The sequence below is a fragment of the Gymnoscopelus braueri genome (assembly GCF_963280865.1).
Source record: "Gymnoscopelus braueri genome assembly, chromosome: 16".
Taxonomy (NCBI): Eukaryota; Metazoa; Chordata; class Actinopteri; order Myctophiformes; family Myctophidae; genus Gymnoscopelus; species Gymnoscopelus braueri.
The window spans coordinates 32,207,022-32,231,737 of NC_137616.1; the positions used below are offsets into that span (position 1 = coordinate 32,207,022).

The 24,716-nt window shown below is 40.4% G+C and overlaps 1 protein-coding gene across 1 annotated transcript in view; it reads right to left on the bottom strand.

Moving 5' to 3' along the window:
* cd2ap (CD2-associated protein) overlaps positions 1 to 17,404 on the bottom strand; it is a gene marked incomplete at its 5' end in the record, with an annotated part of 75,224 nt that extends 57,820 nt beyond the window's left edge. The window contains one exon of the mRNA XM_080452985.1: positions 17,112 to 17,404. Within this exon, the coding sequence (XP_080309111.1) occupies positions 17,112 to 17,115 (4 nt within the window). The remainder of the gene's footprint in view (positions 1 to 17,111) is intronic.
* Between the last annotated feature and the right edge of the window lie 7,312 nt (positions 17,405 to 24,716).

Below are 24,716 nucleotides of genomic sequence, written 5' to 3' on the forward strand. Positions count from 1 at the left end.
TACTGAGACACTACACTGTTTCTCTGCATTCTGTGGTCCTATAGTTTACTGAGACACTACACTGTTTCTCTGTGGTCTGTGGTCCTATAGTTTACTGATAAACCACACTGTCTCAGTGTACTTTATGATCCTATGGTTTACTGAGACACTACACTGTCTCTCTGTATTCTATGATCCAACAGTTTACTGAGACAATACACTAAGTGGCCTTTACTAGGATCTCTAAACCGCAAACCACGCCGGGTACATGGGAGAAGATAGCGTGTAGACTAAGTTGTGTACGTTATGTGTCGTTAGGTTATATTATGTGAAAGCTGAGACTGCGGCTAAGAAAATACTACAGGTTATATTATGTGAAAGCTGAGACTGCGGCTAAGAAAATACTACAGGTTATATTATGTGAAAGCTGAGACTGCGGCTAAGAAAATACTACAGGTTATATTATGTGAAAGCTGAGACTGCGGCTAAGAAAATACTACAGGTTATATTATGTGAAAGCTGAGACTGCGGCTAAGAAAATACTACAGGTTATATTATGTGAAAGCTGAGACTGCGGCTAAGAAAATACTACAGGTTATATTATGTGAAAGCTGAGACTGCGGCTAAGAAAATACTACAGGTTATATTATGTGAAAGCTGAGACTGCGGCTAAGAAAATACTACAGGTTATATTATGTGAAAGCTGAGACTGCGGCTAAGAAAATACTACAGGTTATATTATGTGAAAGCTGAGACTGCGGCTAAGAAAATACTACAGGTTATATTATGTTTAAGCTGAGACTGCCGCTAAGGGGCGACCCCAAAAATACTACAGGTTACATGCACGTTATGTTTAGCTCCAGCATCCGAGCGAGGTGACGTGAACGGCTGGCTCTGCAGCCTAGGGTTGCCCCCTAAATAGTACTACAGTGTGTCATATATGTTGTCTTTATATGTATGTTATATGTACGTCATCCGAATGAATGAAGGCCTCTGTAAGTCCTGTCTGTTTGTTTGTTGTTGTTTTTTTAAGGAGCATCCACTAGTCTACACCTTAGTGGAGACTATTCTTCCTGAGGTCCAGGTTTGTGCTTAAGTACAGTCTTGAGGTATTGTTACTTTAAAAAGCCCTTACAGCTATCTGTATTTTTACTTCCACTGCATACATCTCAGAGGCAGACAGTGTGCTTCTGCCCCTGCAAAACACCTTGAGAACGTTGGTAACTGTTTACTTTGAAGTGGTAGATAATTGCTGCAGAACCACTTCAGCCCTGCATACAGCTCAGCCATTTGGAAATTGCCGATCTATAAGCTCACAAGCTATTTCATCTCAAGCACTTCGTGCTTGTGGATCTGCTATTTTCAAAGGGAAACTTGTGCATGTTAAATCTGAGAAATTGTGAATGGGGACAGGCTGCCTATTACTGTAAACACTTCTCACGTTGGTGTCTCACTCCACTCCGATACCATTTTTTGTTTTTGGTACTTTGACCCAAGTACATGTCAGTGGATAGTGTAATCTGCTCCGTAAGCATTTTGTTTAGAGATTTTGTCCTGCTTAGGAATTTAAACAAGGAAGATAACCGCCTGCACGGGGTTCAGTGGTGGAAGCCAAGGTCACGAAGTACATTTACTCAAGTGTTCTACTTGAGTACATTTTGAGGGTCCCATTTTGTATCTCACTAGAGTGGTTCCAGTTTTCAATACTTTTACTTCTACTTAAGTGTACATTTCAGAAGCCGACATTGTACATTTACTCCAGTATGATTACTGGAAACCGTGGCTGTTTAGGCTAGCTCAATAGTGACTCATTGTGCTAGTAGAATCTGCTATTGTTGTTAGAGTTATGAACAGTCTGAAATACGCTATAACTATGATTCGTAATCCCAGAAATTAAGGACACAGATAACTAGGGAGTGGTAGCCCTTAGATTAAAAGATTGGAGTCAGTTATTTTGGAAAATGGAAAAAGAGGAAAAAAAGCGAGGAGAGAAAAATGATGTTCAAATAAATTAGTTTCTTCAGAGAATTCTGCAAAAAAAAAAAGAAAAAAATAGCTTCCATACAGTAAGTGAGTCACTCCCCTCAGAGAGAGAGAGAGAGAGAGAGCCTGGCGCAGCACTATAGAAAAAAAAGGGGGGACCCTGTGAACTGATCAGATCTTATATGCAGAAATAATGTACTGTGACCAAACTAAGCGTTATCCGTAATAATTGTATCAATTTGTAGATCTGCTATTTTCGTTAAATTTTATGCACAGTCTGCAATATGTTGTATACCTATGATTTGTATAATCCCAAAAACCAACAGTTTACTTTCTTAGAAGTGACCAGACCAGAAACAACATGCAAGTGCACTAAGGTGACTAAATGATTGTTGACTCTGAACTGAATATCAGTAAAAAAAAATATATATATAATAATAATAAAGAGAAAAGCCAATTTGACCGTGTGGTTAAGTAAGTAGAGTGTAAGTGTAAAATAAATAGGTTATATTTAAAATAAGTAATAATAATAATTATTATTATCATAATAATATTAAGAATGTAACAGTGGACAGAAAGCCCAAACGCTTCTATGTATTGTTACATTAGTATATCTATATTTTTTTGTTATTACAACTATCTCAGACTTTAGAGATGGGTTGGTTTCACATTCGAGGACTGCAACACTGGTTGGCGGACGGTCATTTCTTTCTATGAACTGGAAACATGCAGTGGAAGGCCCTATAATTCTGTCTGATCGACATGCTGAGGCAGAGGGGCACCAACATTGCAAACTGCAGTGTTCACGAGACTCACTTCCGATGACACCTATGGCATCCAGAGAGCAAGCCTTGGGAAAGCTTGCGTGACTTTTGACAAACTTTTATCTGTTACAGACACTGGAACTACTATGCCATGGAGAAGGACACACTTTCTAAGCAAGAAGTGGGAATATCTGAAGCAAGGTTGACTTACTGCTAATCGTTGTTGTTGGGGCCTCGACATGTGTAAACAAATACATTTTCTATCGCTCTGGGTGGGACACAATAAAAAGAAAAATATATATATTCTTTTTTACAAATAACATACACTAGAGAGGAGACAAACATGATACTTATTAGAGATTAAGTGGAATTTAAAACAAATGTATTTCTGCTTTAACAAACAAACAATTAGTTGCACTAATATATTATAGAGTAAACCTGATTTTGACTCGCATAGATTAAAGTTTCAAAAGATCACATAATAATATTTCACCAGTAGTAATATAATATTACATCTGATGTATAGTGACATCATAGACTAAAATAACTATAATAGCTTAATCAGAGAAAACAACCAAATTGAAGTGAAACTGTTGTAATGTGTAGTGTTAAATAGAATGCCACAATCAAACTATATATATATTCAAATTAAACTAAATTATACAGGCCAATGTCAAATTAGTTAACTGAACGGAAACATGCTGTGTGCGTGTTGGCTCTTTTTGTGCTCTGGCTTGATTTGATTCACATACAGCGAAGTGAGGTGTTTGTGTGCGTTGGTTTCTCTGAAACAGGTCATGGGTTGCAGAAGAGAATTGTACAATTTTGTACAGCCCGAGAATAATGTCAATTGACCTGTGCATAAAGCACAGGAAAGTTGTTTTGTTGTGTTTCCAATTACATTTTGTGTATGGTATGTGTTGTTGTGTATGTCAAAAAAGGTAAAGGAGGGTGGCACCCTGGCCTCTGCACATTCCTATGCTGTGTGCCCTGCCGGGTGTCAGGTCAAGGAGGGAAATAATATGATAGAGATCAAAGACTCACCATCAAACCCCCACCCAATTTTTTTTTAGATAAAGGAGGGACACTACACATTTAATTTGAGTAGTACCAATATCACTCTCAGCCAGACAGGAACATACCATTGTTTCATGGGGTACATCTATGCTGCCCAAGGCCACTGAACGACCCCAGAATACATATTAATTTTGATTTTGATTTTGATAGTAATGTTGGGGGACATAATCTGATCGTAGCGATCTCCCTGGCAGCTTTAGGCACATTAAATATAGGCTGTCTTGCCCTTCGCAAATGGCAAGCGATAAGAGAGCAGTGACAGAGTGATCCCAATACACACCACAGAAACATTATATTGCCACCTGGGCCCCCATGCTGAACTTGACGAAGAACACCCCTGCACGATATCTACGCCCCGACTTTCGACCTCAAGGAGGGTACGGATCTGACTGGCGCTTGGGGGTTGGGGCCCCTGTGTATAATACGGGGGGCTCCGGTCTCAGGCCCCAGGAGGGTACGGACCCGGGGGGCTCGGGAGTGGGACCTCCGTCTCTTAGCTCATTCAGTGCCAAGTACATTCGTTAATGGCGCTGGATGGGTTGGGGGGGGGGGGGGCTAGTCTTGGGCTCTGTCGGAACCTCCTCCTCCGGGCTCGGAAAAGTGACCACCTCAACCAGAGGAATTGGAGAAGAAACCAAAAATGCACACAGAGAACAAGTGAAATGATTTTTTTTTTTTTTTAAATATATATATATTACACATGTTAGAATAGTTGCTTGTAAAGGAAAACTCAGTGGGAATGCCCCACTGAGGGACCCTAAGTTTAGCAATGCAATATGGAATCAAATGATGTAATTGTCCCCAATAAGAGCTCATGTCCAGATGGTAGGTTTGGGACTGCCCCAGCCTAGTTCAGAGTTTCCCCTTCAAAGAAAAGGGTTTTCCTCGGCTCACATGACTCAAAAAGAGAAAAATGGGACCTGATTTTTTAAACATGAAATATGTTATGCTAATGGATAATAATTCCTGATTTCTATAAAGTACTGTCTAGATTTTAATCTTGTGTTGTTGTGGGTACTAAATTCGTACCCAAGGAGGGCTTGATGGTCCATTGTGGAACCTTGGGCCGTCAACCTTTACTTTATAGAGTGCAGTCAGAAGACAGGCCTTGATAGCCACAGCGTTGATATACTGAATGTAATAGATAAGAACTTCAGAATTCTCCAGGCGCTCAACCGAGCGCTTGTTTGCATGCAGACTTAGATGTGGAGCGAATTGCCTTCGTGATATATCAGGTCGTATTGTTTTAATATCATTAATTTGCTGTTCTTTTATTCACATAGTATAGAGGGAATCTCCCTTGTTTGTCAATAAAGATGCCTTGCGCATGTAAAAGGTAATTTCTGTGTATGTCGTCTATAAACTGGACTTTAGGGTTTATTGAACCAAGAGTGACAGGTCTGTCACGGCACATCATAGCACTACCCAAAAACTGAATTATGAGTTTTGACCTCAAATTCATGTCAGTCCTATATGGATTCTTCTCTCTTTTTTTATGAGCTTTTCCAGCATTTCTCCTTTTCTTTTTGATAGCGACAGTCAGGGAGACAGATAAGGCGCACTGAGAGTAGGGAATTAACACAGCAAACAGTGAGGCTGGCCAGGAGTCGAACCAGGGACACACTTAAAAAGGACCACCAGGGGCAACACGAATAAGCGATACGAAAAAGAGATGCGATAATTATGTCAAACTTTTATTTTGGTGATGCCTCATTCATACAATGTGGCATGCACCCTGACCATTCGGCTATCGGGTTGCACTCACACATTGTAACAAAATTCGGAAATAGATATATTATGATACTGTGCTGCTGCTGATATTCCACCAGACCAGTTCAGTCTCAGCGGTGCACCACCAAGACTTAACATGTGTTTTTGTCATGTACCGTATGTTTCACCAGCTCATCACAAGCCCTAATAGACTCACATGAGAATATGCACATAATGGTTATCTAGATATGAACGTGCAAGATAGATATTAACATTGCAAAATGGAACTACTGGATGCTTGCTCCCCCACTCACTCACCTGTATGTACAGGCAAAGCCAGCCAATCACAAACATCCCTTCAATAGAATCAAAGTAAAATATATCAAAAATAACTAATCTATAATTGACAGATTTTTATCTTGGACCTCTATTTTCTTTAATTCACCAACTATTGTCTTTGGATTCACTGACCGTGAGGAATGTTCAAAAGGAGTCATTTTGGGGGTGAAGTATTCCTTATTTCCTTCAATAGGAAAAGGAAGAATGACCCCAGAGTCGTTTTCACTCTCCTAGACCTAGGTATTCAGACCAACAACCTCCGGCTCAGAAGCCAGCTTTTCTGACCTTTAGGCATCCGATATGAACACATGACAAACAACTAACTTAAGTCAATTTGAGTCTGAGGTTTGGAGCAATTTAAACTCCCCAGACCAAGCCAGCTCTGAGTCTGCAGCATTCCTCTCAGTTTTTTCCACTAGACCCTCTGCTAGCACCAGGAGTTTGGGCGTAACCTAATTTCAGTGCTGTAAACCAAGATTTGCACCTAGCTCTATTTCCAGAATCAAACTGGTTAAAATCGAAATGTCCTCTTGTTTTGTACATTGAAAGAGTTCTCCTCCAAAATACTATCGGCCTATACAGTACATTTTGAGGTAAACAAGGTATTTCAACTTCATGGCAATAGCAATCTGCATGTCTAGGCTATACTTTGTCGACCTCAGTCTTACACTACACTACTGCTGACAGTGTTTTACAAACTGACTTGTTGACCTCAGTCTTTTTACAAACTGACAATCTGACGTAGGCCTAATCTAGTTTTCAGAGGGGGAACCACTTGCTCCAAAAAGGTGGATAATCCTACTTTGATTCTAAATTCATCTATATAACATAGTTGTGTTATATAGAGTGCCTTTTTCTAATTATTTTTAATTGGGGGATATATTTGCTTGGGGCCCTAATGATGAACTGCCGACATCTTATGTTTATCTTCCCAAATAATGTAGACCCCCCCCCACCTCAGCACACACACACACACACACACACACACACACACACACACGTGAATGATGTGAAATGTCACCACTGAGAGAGTGGACAAAGCACTCGGTTTGTTCACTCAAAAGGAAATGCCTTGCTAGATACATTAAACACAACCGCAGACAGGCAAGCATGCAGGTGATTGGTTGGCATGTTGGTTTGTGTGTGAAGAAAGCTACACAACTTCCTGCCATGTTGGTACCGTCCAGCCAGGCTGGGGGACTTCAGGCATACTGTAAAGAGTCCTATTGAGTGGTCAAGCAGCCTGGAGGAGGAGCAGAGTCTGCCGTTCCAGCATGAACATAAGAGTGAAAACTTATGTACTCATATAGACAACAACCATGCTATAATCTAAGTAAAATTGTTAATAGTTATTATACAACAACGAAAACACATGTATATTATGCAATAGGACACAGCCACTGTAAAGCAAATTATCAGTAACACATTATTTTTTTGTTACAAAATATCCTTTCTGCATTTAACCACTTGAACCCCAGCATCCCTAATCTGTGGGGAACATTGGCCACAAATAACAGATCTACAAGCACACAGAGATTTGGTGTAGACGTACGTTAGAGATGCGCGGATGGGTTTTTTTGTCACCCAAATCCGCGTTAACAAGTTCATTATCCATCCGCCATCCACCCGCGGTACTTATATCATCCTATTTATAGATCCGCACCAACCGCACCAAATAATTGTTATTTTCCTGACGTTAGTTTTCTTATAAACAGTGTTACTCACCACTGTCGCGATGCAGTGACTGTATACAATCCACAACCATGGTAACAACAAGCGCACATCTTCATTAAGTTACTTTCGCTTTCAACCACTTTGTTGCCATGTCGGCTTTTTATAAGCTTTTTATAAGCGACTTTTAATATAATAAACTTTATTTATATAGCACCTTTCATGACATAAATGCAGCTCAAAGTGCTTTACAGAAAAAGAAAGAAAAAGTGAAAACAAAACACAGAGCAAAAACAATGCTCTGTGTTGCGACTTTTGGGCTTGTTTGGCACTTGTTTTGGGCTTGTTTTCATAGACCTGGCTACTTATTTCTCTCGCAACCTGGCAACACTGGCTGCCTGCAAAGCAACATGTCGTGAGCGGCTATTTTGTGCCTGGTGTAAAATGACGTAATATTAAAATACTACAAACGCACACATGGTGAAATTTAGTGCTTTTTAAAAGCTATTATAGGCCTATAGATTGATATCATTAATTTAATTCCCGCATTATTTCACCCGCGGTTTATCCAATATGAATTAATAATTATATTTGATTGACCCAAATCCACCCAAACTGCGGTTAACTGCGGCAACCGCGGCTAAAACCGCGATCCGCGCATCTCTAACGTACGTAAAAAAAAAGCGGTCAGAGAACAGTTGTAACTCAAGTCCTTTTCACTAAGACTAGAGGGTTCGAGAGGTTAACAATACACACACCCAAGCCGACACAGTGAGTCATTTTTCTAAATTTCTGTTTGTCATTTTCTTTTACTTCTCTCTCCAGAAACAGGACACTGAGCTTGGAGAGACACACACTTACAAGCAAATCAATCCCATTCATAAAGCACTTAAAGTGGACTGCACACACACACCATAATTTCTCAGGGTATGAGTTATGTGACCTGCATTATTAATTTAACTAATGCATTTCAATTACTATTTGTTAAGGTGGGGAGGTTATGTCTGTGCTAATGCCTGTCTCACTGGCTGACAACGCGACTCTGGCATTATGACTCTTGCAGGGCATTAGTGTGCCAGTGTGGATGTGGGTCAGTGGGTCTATTCAGGCACTCAGACATGGAAATTCATTTCCAAATAGGGCAAACTACTTAAGAATAAATGGTAGATAATAGGATACTCAGTCATGGCAATAATACGGGTGTCACAGACAATATATAGTCTGTAACAACATACTGGGTTGCTGAAGTGTAGACTACATCATCTGTGTCTTAAAAACTTCTACAGGATTTTCAAATTAACACAAACAGGCAAGCAACACATTTCACATGCATTACATATTTGTTTTACCACTTCCAACACCAAATTAAAGTCATGCTGTGTAACTCTTTCAATGACGCAGGTTATTTTAGATATAATCTTTCCCTGGTATATTTTTCACAATATCCATTCCACAATAAATGTGTTTTTGACATCAATGATTTCCAATAAGTGAGATGTCGATATCTCTTATTTTCATGCCACTCGAACCCTGCCAGCCATAGACAGTCTTCCCCAACAGCCCCAACTCTTACTGCCACACTGTGACACAAGCATCATATGTGTGCAGGCCCAGGTTTGTCAAACAAACAATTCATACTCACACAGTTGCGTCACTTGCACACAAAGATTGCAGACATACCTACACATGGTTGGTTGTTGGCACCAACAGTCTCAGAAATCGTCAACCAATAAACATATCTGCAGAGAAAGTCTTGTCTCTGCTCTTCCCTGGTATCTTAGGATCAGGTATGGTCATTAATCTTAACCAATACAATGGAGCATCCTGTTCCAAGCTCAACAGGCTCAGAGCAACGCAAGTCAGCAGCTGCCTTTTCTGTCAGGAAGGACAAGAGAGGACCAGTGAGAGAGAAAAATAAAAAGATTTCAAGGTGCGTAAATTGTCTATCAAACAGTTTGGAAAACGGCACAGTAACCGCATGGCGTTACAGGACTGCAGAAGAGGCAGCTGACAATTTCTTAGATATAACTGTTGAGCGATGGGAAGAATACCACAGAGAGAAGGAGAAAGAGAGAAAGGAGACAGTAAGAGACTAGACAGAAAAAGAGATGGTCAAAAGTCATAGGATTCATTATTAAAGACAACTCCAGCAGCACCCCCTCGCTTGGTGTGTGTGTGTGTGTGTGTGTGTGTGTGTGTGTGTGTGTGTGTGTGTGTGTGTGTGTGTGTGTGTGTGTGTGTGTGTGTGTGTGTGTGTGTGTGTGTACATACAATTATCTCTGTCTATGCATCAGCATCACACATCTCCAGTAAGCCATCGACACATTCAACCATAAACAGCTTCTCAACTGGCATTTCCGTGCAGGGCAGGTTCACTAGAAGCTAGATCGATTCCAAGATAGATAGATATATACATGGAAAACCACATGCAGGACTCAAAAGTGAGTCACAAGACAGTCTGTTCTGACAGAGACAATTTTAATAGCAGAACATTGTGCTACTTGATACACTCAGGCTGGGTCCGGACTTCACCATTGACAGCTAGGTCCCCAGTTTGAAAATAGTGAAGAAGCACTGACCTAGGCTAATCCGTATCTGCTGAAAGCCAAGGATATTGGAGGGGAGGGGGGGGGGGGTAATTTGCTACCCCATGCTGCTGAATGTATCCTTCCTGCCCCCCCCCAGGCTCAAACCAACAGCAATAAAGTCATGTCTCATGTCTCATGGCTGTGATTGAGAGGTCTCCTGTTTGCAACAGAGGATGGTCATTAAACAGTGGTAGGTGCCCGTGCATGGGGTAGTGGTTAAAGGAACAACACGTGCCACCGCTGGCCTGTTCAAAGACTTCCTACTGTGAGTGCCCCTACATAGTCTCTCAATCATCTTTACTGCCGTCTGTGTCAATAGACAACAGCAACAACAAAAAGTAGGAGTTCAAGAGACTTTGGGAAGAAGTCTAAAGCAATTGTTCTTATGAGGACTGCTTTCTCACAGAATTTCAGGAACAAAATATAAGTAACAAATTATTCCTTGATTTCTCCATGTAAGAACGTCTCGCAGCCCATTTCTGGCTCCCAGGCCGCAGTTTGAGAAACAGTGTCCAACAGGGTTAATGGCAACCATTAAGTAAAACATTGCCATTTTATGCTCAGTGGAAAAAGGGTCTCTTTATTTACTATGTGGAAATGTGCAAGGGCACATGGAGTGTTTTCTTTAACATACCTCCTTCCATGCCCAGTCTTGCTCAAAGCCCTGTCTGCATCATCAGGAGCACTAATTTATCTTTTCTCTCCTCTCCCTGCGGTGGCAATTTACCTCTCATAGTGCCGAGCTCTCATCTAAACTACCAGCCTGGAGAGTTTTTATTTCAATATATATAAACATGTGTATTTTACAGTCACAGCTATTACATAAAGTTTCAAGAAGAAAAAAAAAGCCTGGAGAGTTTGCTGTACCCGAGTTGATACAGAGACACAGTTCTAAAAAAAAAAAATTAAGCTTGAGCAATGACGAAATGTTATTTCGTGAACCTAATATAAAATGTGCTACTAACTAAATATGCCATACATTTTTAATTGAGCTCTATATTAGGCAGCATGATGATGGCTAAAGTAGCCAGCTTGGAAAGAGCACATCCTTCCAAGTTCAGCTGAAGTGAACAGGAAGAGAGAGGAAAGCAGGTCCCACATTATTATGCCCCCACGCTCCACACCCCCTTACACACAAACTTACGTCCTGGTGGAGAGTCTGTTACAACGTGCCCCGTACATAGCCTTTTGACAGATTTGATGTGCTAACGGGGAGAATTGAGAGGGGGGGGGGGGGTCATGCCATAAAGAGAGAAGACAAATAATACATGGATCACACAGATGCTTGGAGAAGAGATGGACGATGGATAGAAAATAAGAGAACACAGAGAGAGGAAGGAAGAGGGGAGGAAGGAGAGGGGGGGGGGGGTATTCAAGGCCACGCAGGCGAGCCGAGTGCCAGGCAGACGCATTCTCAGCAGGCCAATCCAGCCTGCATTCTGCACTCCTGTACACTGGCTTTCTGTGCTCTTTCGTACACGCATGCACACAGCCAGGGAAAAGGAAACTCTTGACTACATTCTTTCACACTGATTTGTGAGCTTGCTGATATGAAGGAAGGCTGCAGTGGGTTGAACAGAGAGATGGTGATAGAGAGGAAGAGACAACGAGAGAGAGAGAGACTGATGCCACTGGCAAAAGTAAATAGATAAATTGGAGATAATGAGATTAAGTCTCTCCTGAGTCCTGTCTGTTCTTTTCAAATATTGGAGTGCAGCTGTTTCCTAAAATGACGGACATTGAACTTCAGTTAACTACCTAGAAAGAAGCCTTTGGCGAGGACGTCCACCTGTACTTTACTAGAGAACGAGAGGAGGGAGTCAGTGGAATAGGCTATTATTGGCACCATGGTTCAACCCTTAACCTTAAACCTGTATTTACCCAAGGTAGGTTCACTGAACACATTAGGCCTATTGGTGTACTTCTCAGCAACACCCTGCCACCCACTAGCAAAGACAGACAAGACACCTGCTGAGAGCTAGGGTTTGGGTGAATGGACACTGGCAATCGCATCCACACACACACACCTGCTGGGAGCTAGGGTTTGGGTGAATGGACACTGGCATCCACACACACACACCTGCTGGGAGCTAGGGTTTGGGTGAATGGATACTGGCATCCACACTCACACCTGCTGGGACATCACTGGCATCCACATTCACACCTGCTGGGAGCTGGGGTTTGTGTGCATGGACAAGCAGACAGTTTTTTTGAATTATTGATTCTCTTTACAAGTAATAAAAGTAAAAGATTTCCATCAGATAAAACAATGATAGTTTGACATTAGTTGGGCAATGAGGGAAAAACATTATTCAGCCAAGCACGTGTACCAAACTTACAGAAAGAGATTTCTCAAACAATTATGTTGTGGAAAATACGGTGTATATTGCTCAACAGGCCATGAAAGGTCAAGTGTTGCAAACATGCTTCCCTATTTGGGTTGCACTGTAAATAACCAAACTCTTCACTCTTTACTTGCAGCAAAGACAAGTATGCTTAAGAATATATACATCATTGAGGATGTTGCTTTCCTCCTATAGAGCACATGCAAAAAAGGTATTTATAAATAAAAGACAAAGAGCCTATTCAAACAATCCTAGCATCAGCAAGAGCGAGGGACATGAGGCAAGAAAGAAATTAAGCTAAACAATAACACTCAACCTTAGCAGCTGTTAGCAGCATACATTACAGTCCTTTTTGGCAGGGAGCTTCAACGTTTTTCAGGCCTAGAAGCCCCAAGCTGAGAGAGAGATGAAGCAGGGACCCCCTCTATAGCCTATTGTATAAAATTGTGTTTCAGTTGTGTGCTTGTAGATCTGCTATTTTTGGCATAAGTTCTCCTTGGAAAAGGGATGCTAGGGTTCAAGTGGTTAAGGTAAAGAAAAATAATCATGTCACACAAAGATTTTCTATGGAATACTTCAATGATAAGTGGGAGGTCAGTCCCTGACTCCCTGCTTTAGGGAAAATGAACAGGAACTGATCAGGAGGGGTAAAGGTGAGAACCATGGATTCTACATATTTCACTATAGTTAACTATAAAGTCATACTGAAACTACATAGAGAGCTGACTGAGATTATATGCTTGTTTTTGCACATTTTAAAGGTCTAAAGACAAAAGAATGGAAGCACAGTTTTGCAGTGACATCTGTGTTGATGAGTCACTTGATGACTTTGATGATTGAGTTAGGCAATTAGGCCAAATTGTGATGATTTATGAACTCTTTTCTTAAAGTATGCCATGGTTGCTTTTTTGAAGGGGATGTCCAAACTGTGCATCTTTGTAATACTTATGGTTAGCTGAGGATGTGTTTATTTTTATGTTAGAAATCACCATTCCTAGAAGGGTTGGGGTTTGGTGACAAAGTAAGTAGCCTATCATGAAACAGTTGCACATGCATTACTGTATGGTCATTGGTCACATGCAGTCAACTATACACACTAAAATCCTCACTCCTCAGTGTTAATTTAACTCTGGGAGTTAAATGGATTTTATTGTGTACTCCCTTAACTGGAGAAGCCTAATTTAGGTTTGTCATATTGCAAATTAACTGACCTCAAAACATCAACAAACCTGATTAGACTAAGCTCTCAGTCCAAAAATGACACAAAAATGACATGTTAAAAAGACCACGAGAAGGAAATTAATTATTACCACTAGCCACATTCTGATAAACTTGTTCTGTGACTCATGGTATACAGAAGCCCTGAAACATCGGTTCCATGACTGGCATTCCATGACAGTCATGGAACCGATTGTTCCTGTTTTTTGATTTTTTTACATTTACAACTCATGTACATAAACGTTCAGATTTCAAATATAAAGTGCTTACCCCCGAGCCACGGATGTTACAAGTTGAGCCGGCCCGCGATAAGTACCCGTATCTCCCGTATTGTTAATAAAAAGCATTTTAATCCGATCGGCGGCCATTTTCTATTAGTTTTTTTTTGTTGTTGTAATGTATCAGAGTGCAATACACCTTCGAACCAGTAGTGTCACATAGTTGAAAGCATCGGAGAAAATTCGGAGAAAATGGCCGGCGATCGGATTAAAAAGCTTTTTATTGAACAATACAGAATATACATGTACTTAGACCTTTGCCAGCTCAACTTGTTACATCCGTGGCATGGGGATCAGCACTTTATATTTGAAATCTGAACGTGTATGTACATGTGAGAGTTGTAAATGTAAAAAAAATCTAAAACCAGGAACAAACGGTTCCATGACGCTTGTGACAGACGACACGAGCGTCATGTGAACCATGTCTAGGTATACAGTATCTACTGTAGAAGCCACATTGGCAAGTAACTAATCATAATTTGGAGGTTATGGTATACTAAAAAAATCCATGGCTGATCAAATAAGCACAGTGGTATCATGGCACGATGACTCTCTTCTGTGGTCTGTTAAAATAAATTCAGCTTCTTATCTGCAAGTTTTCTTGAGCACCAGAGGTCAGTGCAACTGAAGAGTTAGACTTTGATTGATTGATTGATTCATTTAGAAGAGGCCTGTTACGCCTGTAAACAGCTAGACATTAAATGTATGAATAATAACATCATCGTGAATTTCATCATCGTGAAAACAGGCATCCTAATAAAAAGGTATTTAATAGAAACTATAGACTCGTGAGAACAGTCAAGCTGTCTTAGATAGGCTTGCACCGAATGGGAAATTCTTGTCCGAAACCGAACACCGAATATAAGAAACAGTTGGCCAAATAACCGAATACCGAATGGCCGAATATGATTATTTAAAAATATATATATATATATATATATATTCCTTAAGGAATCCCTGATTTGGTTCGATAACCAAATAAGCAGGCTGCATGTAGCTTAACCCATTGATACCTGGAACGCATCTGTGTCACTTTAGCTTTCTTTGGCTATTCAAAAATAGCAGATATACAAGCTCATAGCGCGGCACCGAGTGCCGCGCTACGAGCTTGTATATCTGCTATTTTTGAAAAATCTCGAAAATATTTTTTTTAGATTTTTTTCAAAAAACTGTTAGGATTTAGAAGACATTTATAGAATCTTCTCAGGTCTTAAAGGGTTAAGCCTTAGTCATAGTAGTGTGAGTGTGACCACAGAATATGAGGGGCTTGCTTAAACAACTCAGCAGGACATGTTCAAACACAGATGAGGTAACCCTATGCAACAAGTCTCCTCTAACAAGAGGCATACCACAGTGAGAAGAACAACCCATCACAACACACAGGCTACCGAGTCTACTACAGCTTGAGAGTCTGGGAAATATAACAAGGAACCTACACAAGTACACATAAGGCTTAACCCTCACCGTTTCTGTCTGTCACTGCTGTATGTGTAATGTTACAGTAACCACAAATGTGACCAAGTTCCTTGTGCAGTGCACGCAATGAGCTATAAAAGGTCTTAACTTGTAGCTCTGCTTCTGAGGCCGAATATAACAGGAATAGGCCAGGCACCGCAAACTTTAAAAAGTAAGACAGACAAGCTAGGCTGAGTAACCCGTTTCACTGCATAGCAAAGACTTTGAACAACAATCTCACCACACACACACTCTGAGAAACCTCACAGCTCAGCGAGCTCACAGTTGGAGGAACTTGGGACCATTTCACACCAAGTACAGTAAGCTTGTGATTTAGGTCTGTATTGTTTTGACCAGGACAAAGGCTTTGTTTCCCCTAAATGGAGTCAGCAGCCATGCCCTCATACAGAAACTCGCCTTGAGGTGACTCAAATAAAGAAATGGCCATATAGAAAATGCCATTGGTGGCATTTTGGCAGTGCTGTGACTGTGGCTATTGTTGGCCAGAGTACTATTCATGCAGTATAAAAGTTATTATGTGATGTTCCAAAGTTCAGAGGTTGACCAGTGAATAACCTCAGCCCTATAACAAACAATGTAATGTAATCCACCTAAATGAAATTCACTCAACCACCCTGAGATCCAAACTCATTAATAAATACATAATAATTACTCCCGTCAGGTGAGGGAGCACAGGGACATTACATGGCCCATTCTGGCTCCTCTCCTGACCTACAACACAGCACAAGAGCCCATGGATGGACTAAACTTTAGGCTACAAGGTGCAGATGGGTGTGGGGCAGTGGTGTAAAGTAACTAAGTACATTTACTCAAGTACTGTACTTAAGTACAATTTTGAGGTAGTTTCACTTTACTGGAGTGTTTCCAATTTTCAATACGTTTACACCACTACATCTCAGAGACAAATATTGTACTACAATTATTTGAAAACTTTAGTTATTAGTTGCTTTGTAGATTTTGATTATTATTAGAAAACATACATTAACCAATAACCACTTCAGCCCTATATACATTTCGGCCATTTCTATATTGCAGTATTGATACTTTTACTAAGTAAAAAAAAAATCCACCCCTGGTGTGGGGAGTGGGGACATGGCTGTCAAATGGAAAGAATGTCAAGACTCCACACAGAGCACGCAATCTTGTCAATAAGTCAGCAAGACATGAAGAAATGGCAAAAGCTAAGTTGTCATGCAGAAAACAGATTGAAGACGGTACTATTGATTTTCCTGCAATGGTATTTGGATCCTTGAGAAAACGTCACTGTGGAGAACATGAAAGTTTGCTCAGAGTTAGAAGAAATTGACCCCCGGGTTTATTTCAGCGACTTCGCCGCTGCCAAGTACTTACAAAACACCACATTGACATTAAGTTACAGACTGTAGAGAGTATAGTTCAAGTTATAACATTCGGTAGGAATTCCAGCCATTATATCCAGCTAAAGCCAGCTAGCTAGTTGGCTAAGCTAACCAGCTAACTGAAGAGGGCTAACTTTATACTCCCCCAGTTGGGCAAAGCGTTGCACAGAATAAGCAGGGAAATCCTTGACACTTCGGCTTGGTGGTTGATCTGTAGCTCAACCTCCTTCCTTATATTAAAAAAACAAATATAACGTAGCGTGTAACAAACTGTACACACACACACATCACACCACATTAAGCGCCCCATGATGGGAAAACTCACCCATTCCTGTGCTTCGATCGAAGCCCCGTCGCACCGCCTCGCTATCAGATGTTGGGAATCTTATCCTGCAGCCTCTCTATGCTAGCTTAGCTACTAGCCAGGTAGATGTCTATTTACTGACGCCTGAAGAGTGGATTTGTCGGTTCGCTGCCGATAAATGTCGTATATCCATTCGTCTTTCTTCAGCAGCAGCCTGCCCCAAGTGTATCTACTTGGTGGTGGGTTTGTGTGGATGATTGTGCAGGAAGTTATCCAGGAGTCTCCACCTTTCTTGGACTTCCCTGGCTGTTCTGTTCTGCTGCCATCAAAATACTAACATCGAGGGGAAACTTCGCGATGTTTCAGGACAGGACAGACCGGGACAGTCCCGCGAGAGGAACTTTTAATGGAATGTTGATCCCGAGCTCCTGTATTATTATTAGCCCACTCAGCGAGAGTAATTAACAGTGATGGAATAAGTACTAACATTTGTATCAATACTGCAATGTAGAAATACTCTGTTACAAGTAAAAGTCTGGTATTCAAAATGTACTAAAGTACCAAAAGTAAAAGTAGCTACTCATTAGGCAGAAATCCTATTTCAAGTTTTCAAATGTATAAAAATCTTTTGAAAATAGCAGATCTACAAGCTCACAATGCCTCGCATGGCAAGGCACTGTGAGCTTATAGATCCGCTATTTTCAAATGGCCGAAAGTGGGCTGAAGTGGTTAATGTATGTTTTGTAATAATAATCAAAATCTACAAAGTAACTAGTAACTAAAGTTTTAGTAAAAGTGCAATATTTTCCTCTGAGATGTAGTGGAGTAGAAGTAAAAGTACTGAAAATTGGAAATACTCCCTGCTCAGCGAGTATAAATAATGGTCATGTGACAGGCCACTGCCAGGGTACAGACAGATAAAAAGAGAGATGGACATTCAGGTGAAACTAGTTGAAACCTACAGTCTCAAATAAATGTAATGTATCATCATATCTCTACTAGATATTATCTGAGATATTAAAAGATAAGTCTACTTTATAAAAAAAATGCATTGAACTATACTAATCAATTAGATCTCGTTAATAATTTGATAATGATTAAAGATAATAATTTAAAATGTGTTGAAATGATATATGGGCAATGTCAGGTTGATCTAATGGTCTGACGGTTCTCTAACTAAAAAGCCACAGGTTAAAAATCATACAACCATCAATAGCCTATAAATATTATAAACAACTATTTGTGCTCTGCATAAAGCCTGCCCTAAACCAATCAGAAACCTGTGTCATCATGACTAGCCTACATGGGAGTACACACACATGACCAATGAACTGAACAAGACTGACAACTCTGAGCCTGAGGCCCTCTACAGGAAGGGATAGACTCAGAGCAAGCCGTTCTTCCTGAGATGGCTCGGGTCCTTCAATGTGTGCAACAGGCTGCAGCAGATGTTCTTCCAGTCTGTAGTAGCCACTGTCCTCTTCTTTGCCATGGTCTGTTGGGTAACATCAACACAAGGGATGCCAGCAAACATACTGGTGAGGAAGGTTAGCTCCATATCTGGAGTTAAACTGGACAGTCTTTAGGTGGCTGCGGTGGGGAGGATGAGGAGGATCTCCTCCATGATGTGCTAGGGGGATGAGGAGCACATTCAACCCCCCCCCCCCCCCTCATTTAAGTTGTGATGGTCACTTTTACTGAAAACTAATTATAGTATTGAATTCAATTGAACTGAACAAAACATGACTTTTGGGGGACTCAGGATTCAGAGAAAGCAAAGCTGACTCACCTTTTTACTATTATTCATGAACACACCAAACGTATAAAAAGTCTATAAACCCTGACTCCATCAAAAATCCTTCTCTTTGGACCCAATTACAGTACTTTTAGCAGAAGAATCAAACCTTGATTCCCAACCGTCAAATTAGGTGTGTCTTACAACACTTGTTGAAAGGACAGACGTGCCAGAAATCCATCTGAGCCTCACTAATGTTCGCCCGGGCTGCCATGAATAATTCTGCCAATATATTGGCTCCACAACAGTTGGCATACTGTAGTTGGCAAACTGGTATGTTATACTGCTGGGTGCTATTTTAGAGGCCAATTGACACAGAGCTTGGTACTGTAGAAGAGCCACTTCATTTCAAGTGTCTGTCTCTCTCTCTCTCTCTCTCTCTCTCTCTCTCTCTCTCTCTCTCTCTCTCTCTCTCTCTCTCTCTCTCTCTTCCTTCTTTCTCACAGTACACTACACACACATAATTATACATATCCCCCCCCCACACACACACACACACACACACACACACACACACACACACACACACACACACACACACACACACACACACACACACACACACACACACACACACACACACACACACACATAGAATGAAAGAGCTATGACTAAACAGTGCTACTGGAAATAAATCCCATATGCATGAGTCCTTGGCAGTAAATGCTGTTTAGGTATCAAAGGGCAGTGTAGGATTTTCCCCATCTGCTTATTGACAACATGCCATTAGAAATATGCAAGCCACACGCCTGCATGTTGTACAAATCCTGGATAAGAAATCACCCACTGAAACTTCACTGTAATTGCTAAACTACTTGTCAGCAGTGACAACAGAATCAGGGAATCAGTAACGGGCACGACAGCCAAAATTGGGAGAGAAAAAGGGAGAGGGGAATACATAAATAATAAAGCTATTCATAATAAATATAGATGATATAATAAAATAATGTATATTATGAAGTACCATTTAATATTGACTAAATATGGTGTGCAGAACTCTCTTCTTCAACTTATTGTTACTCAGTCCAGCACCCAAGGTGTGTGTGTGCGTGGGTGTGTGTGTGCGTGTGTGTGTGTGTGTGTGTGTGTGTGTGTGTGTGTGTGTGTGTGTGTGTGTGTGTGTGTGTGTGTGTGTGTGTGTGTGTGTGTGTGTGTGTGTGTGTGTGTGTGTGTGTGTGTGTGTGTGTGTGTGTGTGTGTGTGTGTGTGTGTGAGAGTAAAATATATTGTGGTTCCATTTGTACACTCAGAGATAAATTAAGAAATTTGATTTCATTGTGTACTTTGCTACATATTTATTATTTCACAAAAAAATTACAATTTTCACTGCTCAAAATGGACTCAGGCGGGTAAAAATCATGAGAAGCATAACATTAAGTGCACGATAAAGAGGGATCATCAGGGCTTAAAAAGGGTACTTCTTCAACCACTGCTTGCTTATCTCTCATGGACACATTGAACTGTAAAAAAAGAGAGAAAAAAAAGGAAGTAGTTGTAATACAAATGATATGCAAAATGTGCTGAACCACATATTGGCAAATATAGAGGATGTGGTTGAATATGTTGTGTGAGCGACAGAGAATGGATGCCTGGATCTCCTAAAGAGATTATGGAACAACCAGCGTCTTTTCAATCTGGGATTTTTGTTTTTGCTGTCCTTTTGTGGTTGACGTAACCCATATAATCCTAATGTTCACAGACATGAAAGCATGGAAAACATATATGTCATTAGTCAAAATCCATCACGTTTTTATGTCGTTGTTGCAAATACCATGAAAAAGGGATGTGAAAACATGGATTGTACAGCTGGTCTTTTATATAGTGTACACCAGTGAGATTAAATACATTAATCCCTACAACTTGATCTGATTTGCTGTATCTAGAATGCGTTCTTTTCCAATGAAAGATCACATTATCTCAAACTAAATAATCTATTTGAAGATATGCAAGTTTAAAGTTTTCTCTATGAAAACATTTCTTTAAGCACATTTTTGCATTTATTTTAAAGAAAATATATGATGTAACAATATAATCAATAACCTCATCTGATCATATAACATACCGTAAATTAATAACAGATTAAGTGTGATAAGCAATATTACAACGGACTCACACGTTTTCATTGTCTCTAGGATTTGATATGCACAGTATTTTGGAGTAGTTTCTAACAAGCAGTAGCCTACAAGACTCTAATGTAGCTAAAGTGTGTGCTACTGTTATTCCCTCTCTCTGTAAACAACTGCTATCAATGTGCCCTTGAGAGAAGGCTGCACAGTGATGAATACACTGCAGCACACAGTCTGTAGACTTCAGTTCACTGAAGAGAAGACATCATTGTAGATTGGATTTTTAGCCCCTAGCAGTGGGGCTATAAGAATAGCTATGTCGGTCGGTCGGTCGGTCTGTTGGTCAGTCTGTCTGTCTGTCTGTCTGTCTGTCTGTCTGTCTGTCTGTCTGTCTGTCTATCAAACCATCCGTTCACCACTTTGGTCCCTAACAACAAATGTGGAAAGAACTACTGGCTGGATTGAATAGAATGATATGAACTTTCATGACACAGTTGGCCAGACATTGGCCTCTAGCTGATTTTGGTGACCTAATGGCCTTTCCTCTACCACCACAAAATGTCCACTTGCATGCAAGTTATCTCCAAATGTGAAGGGCAGCGTGTCATGAAATTCTGAGTGCATGCATGCTCCCCGGATGATGGTACACACACTTTATCTCAAAATCTAATTTGAAACTTGCTGAGTCCATTCTAGCTCCCTGGAAGGTGAACCCTATTTGAGAGACCCATTCACCTATCCTCTAGGGCAGGTATTCCCAAACTGTGGTGAGTGCACCCCCTGGGGTATGCAAGCTGCCTCCAGGGGGTGTTTGTATAAGCCCAAATCATATAACTTTTTCTTATTATGAGGTATTGTATAACTAATCCTACTGTCAAGCTTTCACATAGAAGTCAGGCCTTTCTGGGCACGTGTTTATCATATTTTAGTGTGCCATCTTGGCATAACTTAATCATGTCAAGGTTGCTTCCCAAGCCCTGCATTATCTCCTCTCTGGGAGATATTGTTTTAACTATTTTGCCTCCTGAAAGTTAGATAAGGTAGCAAATATTTACAGTAACAAGTCATCACAAACTTTGGGTTGCCATGGCAGCACCCGGTTAAGCGTAATTCTGAAGGAAGGACAACATCAGATGAAGAACTTGCCCAGCTGAGAAGATAGCTTGGAGCCATTAATGTAATAACAAATTGTGTCATATTTGTGGAACCATGGTACTGGTTGATAAGAATGGTTTAAAACTGCCTTCGATTCTGTGCCTCATCAGAGAATACCTTTTACTGTACTGTCAACCTCGTCTGGTTCTCTCAATAGAGTGATTCATTTTCATACAAACCATGGCTGCCTTGTGTTTTATTTTGGCGTGAGTTACTCATTACTCCACGGGAAACACTTTTTATTATAAGATGGATAGTGCCTCAAAAACCTACCATATCAGGTATTGTATTTTACATCATTTTCATCATGGATTTGTCACCTTTTCAATGAGGTACAGCTTGTATGGATCGGGCATTCGTGGAATGAGCAAACCAGCTAAACGTGTGGGTATGGCTACTAGCACCCCAATGTTTTTTGCCAACATCCCCTGCAATATTGGTCTGTTGGTATTCACCCTTGTTTTGAGTTGCTTGATGAATTGGATGATTGCACTCTCCCACAGTAATAAGGTAAAAACAACACATATTGGCCATTTTTACACTTTATACATTTTACACTCAGTGTCAGGAGGGACCTCAGTATAGCGTGTGGAAGATCCATACACATATGAAAAGAGAATTTACTTTATTTGTGATTTACTACACTGACCTGATGAAGACCCTGTGAGATCGAAACGTTGCAATAAAGTAAATCCTTTACCTGGAAAATGGTGTGCGGGCGGGGTCTACCACTTTTCATATTAGTTTAATTGGCCCAGCACCCACCGTCGATGTGCGTATAAGTATAAGTAGCCTACGCTTTGAAGATCCATACACAGCCACAACACCTTGGCACCTCATGCTGGTCACCAACCTAGCCACATTTTGGTGTGGGATGGCATCCCATTCCTCAACCAGGATTTCGCGGTCTGTCTTTGACTTCACCAGTCTCACGAAACCTGGTCCTAATTTTGGAAATGGTACCAGGGCTGACACCAAATAATGCTGCCACTCTGTATTCTGGAACTCCAGCTTCCCGTTGCCCTTTTGCTCACTTTGCTAGGGTCGGTTGGCTCAGGGTTGAGGACAAAGTAGGCTACAGCAACTTGCAATGGGCCTGGTCTACAAGATGAAGATACACTACACCGATATAAGACACCGATGTACCTGTCAAAGTACTTCAAAAACGCCAATGAAGTCCACAATCACAACACCAAAGGAAGCTCCACTGATCACGTCCAACATAGGCGGCGGGTAATGAAGGCTAAGCCTTCCCCAATGTTATGCTGGGAAATTCTAGGAATTGTGCAAATTATATATAATATATGTGCGCAGCATTATTTAGTTTTTTTTTGATAATAAATCAGTAAAATCAGGCAAAAATAGGAATTAAATAACCTAACCCTAACCTAACCCTAAAACCGAAATAAAGACAAAGTAACCAAAAAACAACTGTCATTAAATGTTACTATGAATTGAGTACAAAGGACCCCAATGGAAACAAGCCATAGGCTTTCTTGGGTTTTAAATCCTCTTAGCTGACCTTGTATTGAACTGTACTTTCCTGTGCTTTTTTTTTCAAAATGCTAATAAAGTATTCAATCAATCAATCAATTGCATGGGCCTTATCCTGAAGGGACAAACCTGGCATCTTTCCACCAGTGTTGCTGCTTGGAGGATACACAAACACAACAAAGGACCCATGTAGTCCTTGAGCCAGAGCCCCAAAATTGAGCAATGATTATCGAAAGAGTGGGCAAAACCAAACCTATATTAAATTGTTCATAGGGTCAATACGAGTAAATAAATATATGATAACCTTTCCACAGGAGCAGCTTTTTCATAGTTATCACACATTTTGTTATTTTCTCCATACGTACATGACAGGTGAAAAAAATGACTAAATTAAAAAAATAGCTATCATAATGAAACTTCCCCAGTTGATTACTTACATGAAGACAATGATTTATCGTATTACAAGTTTTCTGAAATTGTATATTTAAATATGCAAATTAAGCATTTAGTCCATGAGCCAAAGCCCAAAAATTGAGCCAGATATTGAATATTCCCTCGTTAAAAACCTTTGACTTCATCATCTTAACAAAATTAAATAAGAATGTTGACTCTAGCTTTGTCCAATGTTCCAATGTTGATTCTGGAAAGTTATGCAAATTCGGGCATACTTTCCTAATGCCCAATTTGCATATTTAAATATACAATTTCAGAAAACTTGTAATACGATAAATCATTGTCTTCATGTAAGTAATCAACTCAGGAAGTTTCATTATAATAACTCTTTTTAAAATGTTGTAATTTTTTCACCTGTCATGTACGTATGGGGAAAATAACAAAATGTGTGATAACCATGAAAAAGCTGCTCCTGTGGAGAGGTTATCATATATTTATTTACTCGTATTGACCCTATGAACAATTTAATATAGGTATGGTTTTGCCCACTCTTTCGATAATGAAATCTTGTCTGGCTCATGGACTAATGCTCAGGTGCCAGGCACACGCCTGTGCCAGGGTCACACCTGACTGGCACACACCTGCCAGCACTTGAAGCTCAAAACGAGAGTGAATGCCAACAGACCAATATTGCAGTGGATTTCTGCAAAAATGTTTGGGGTGC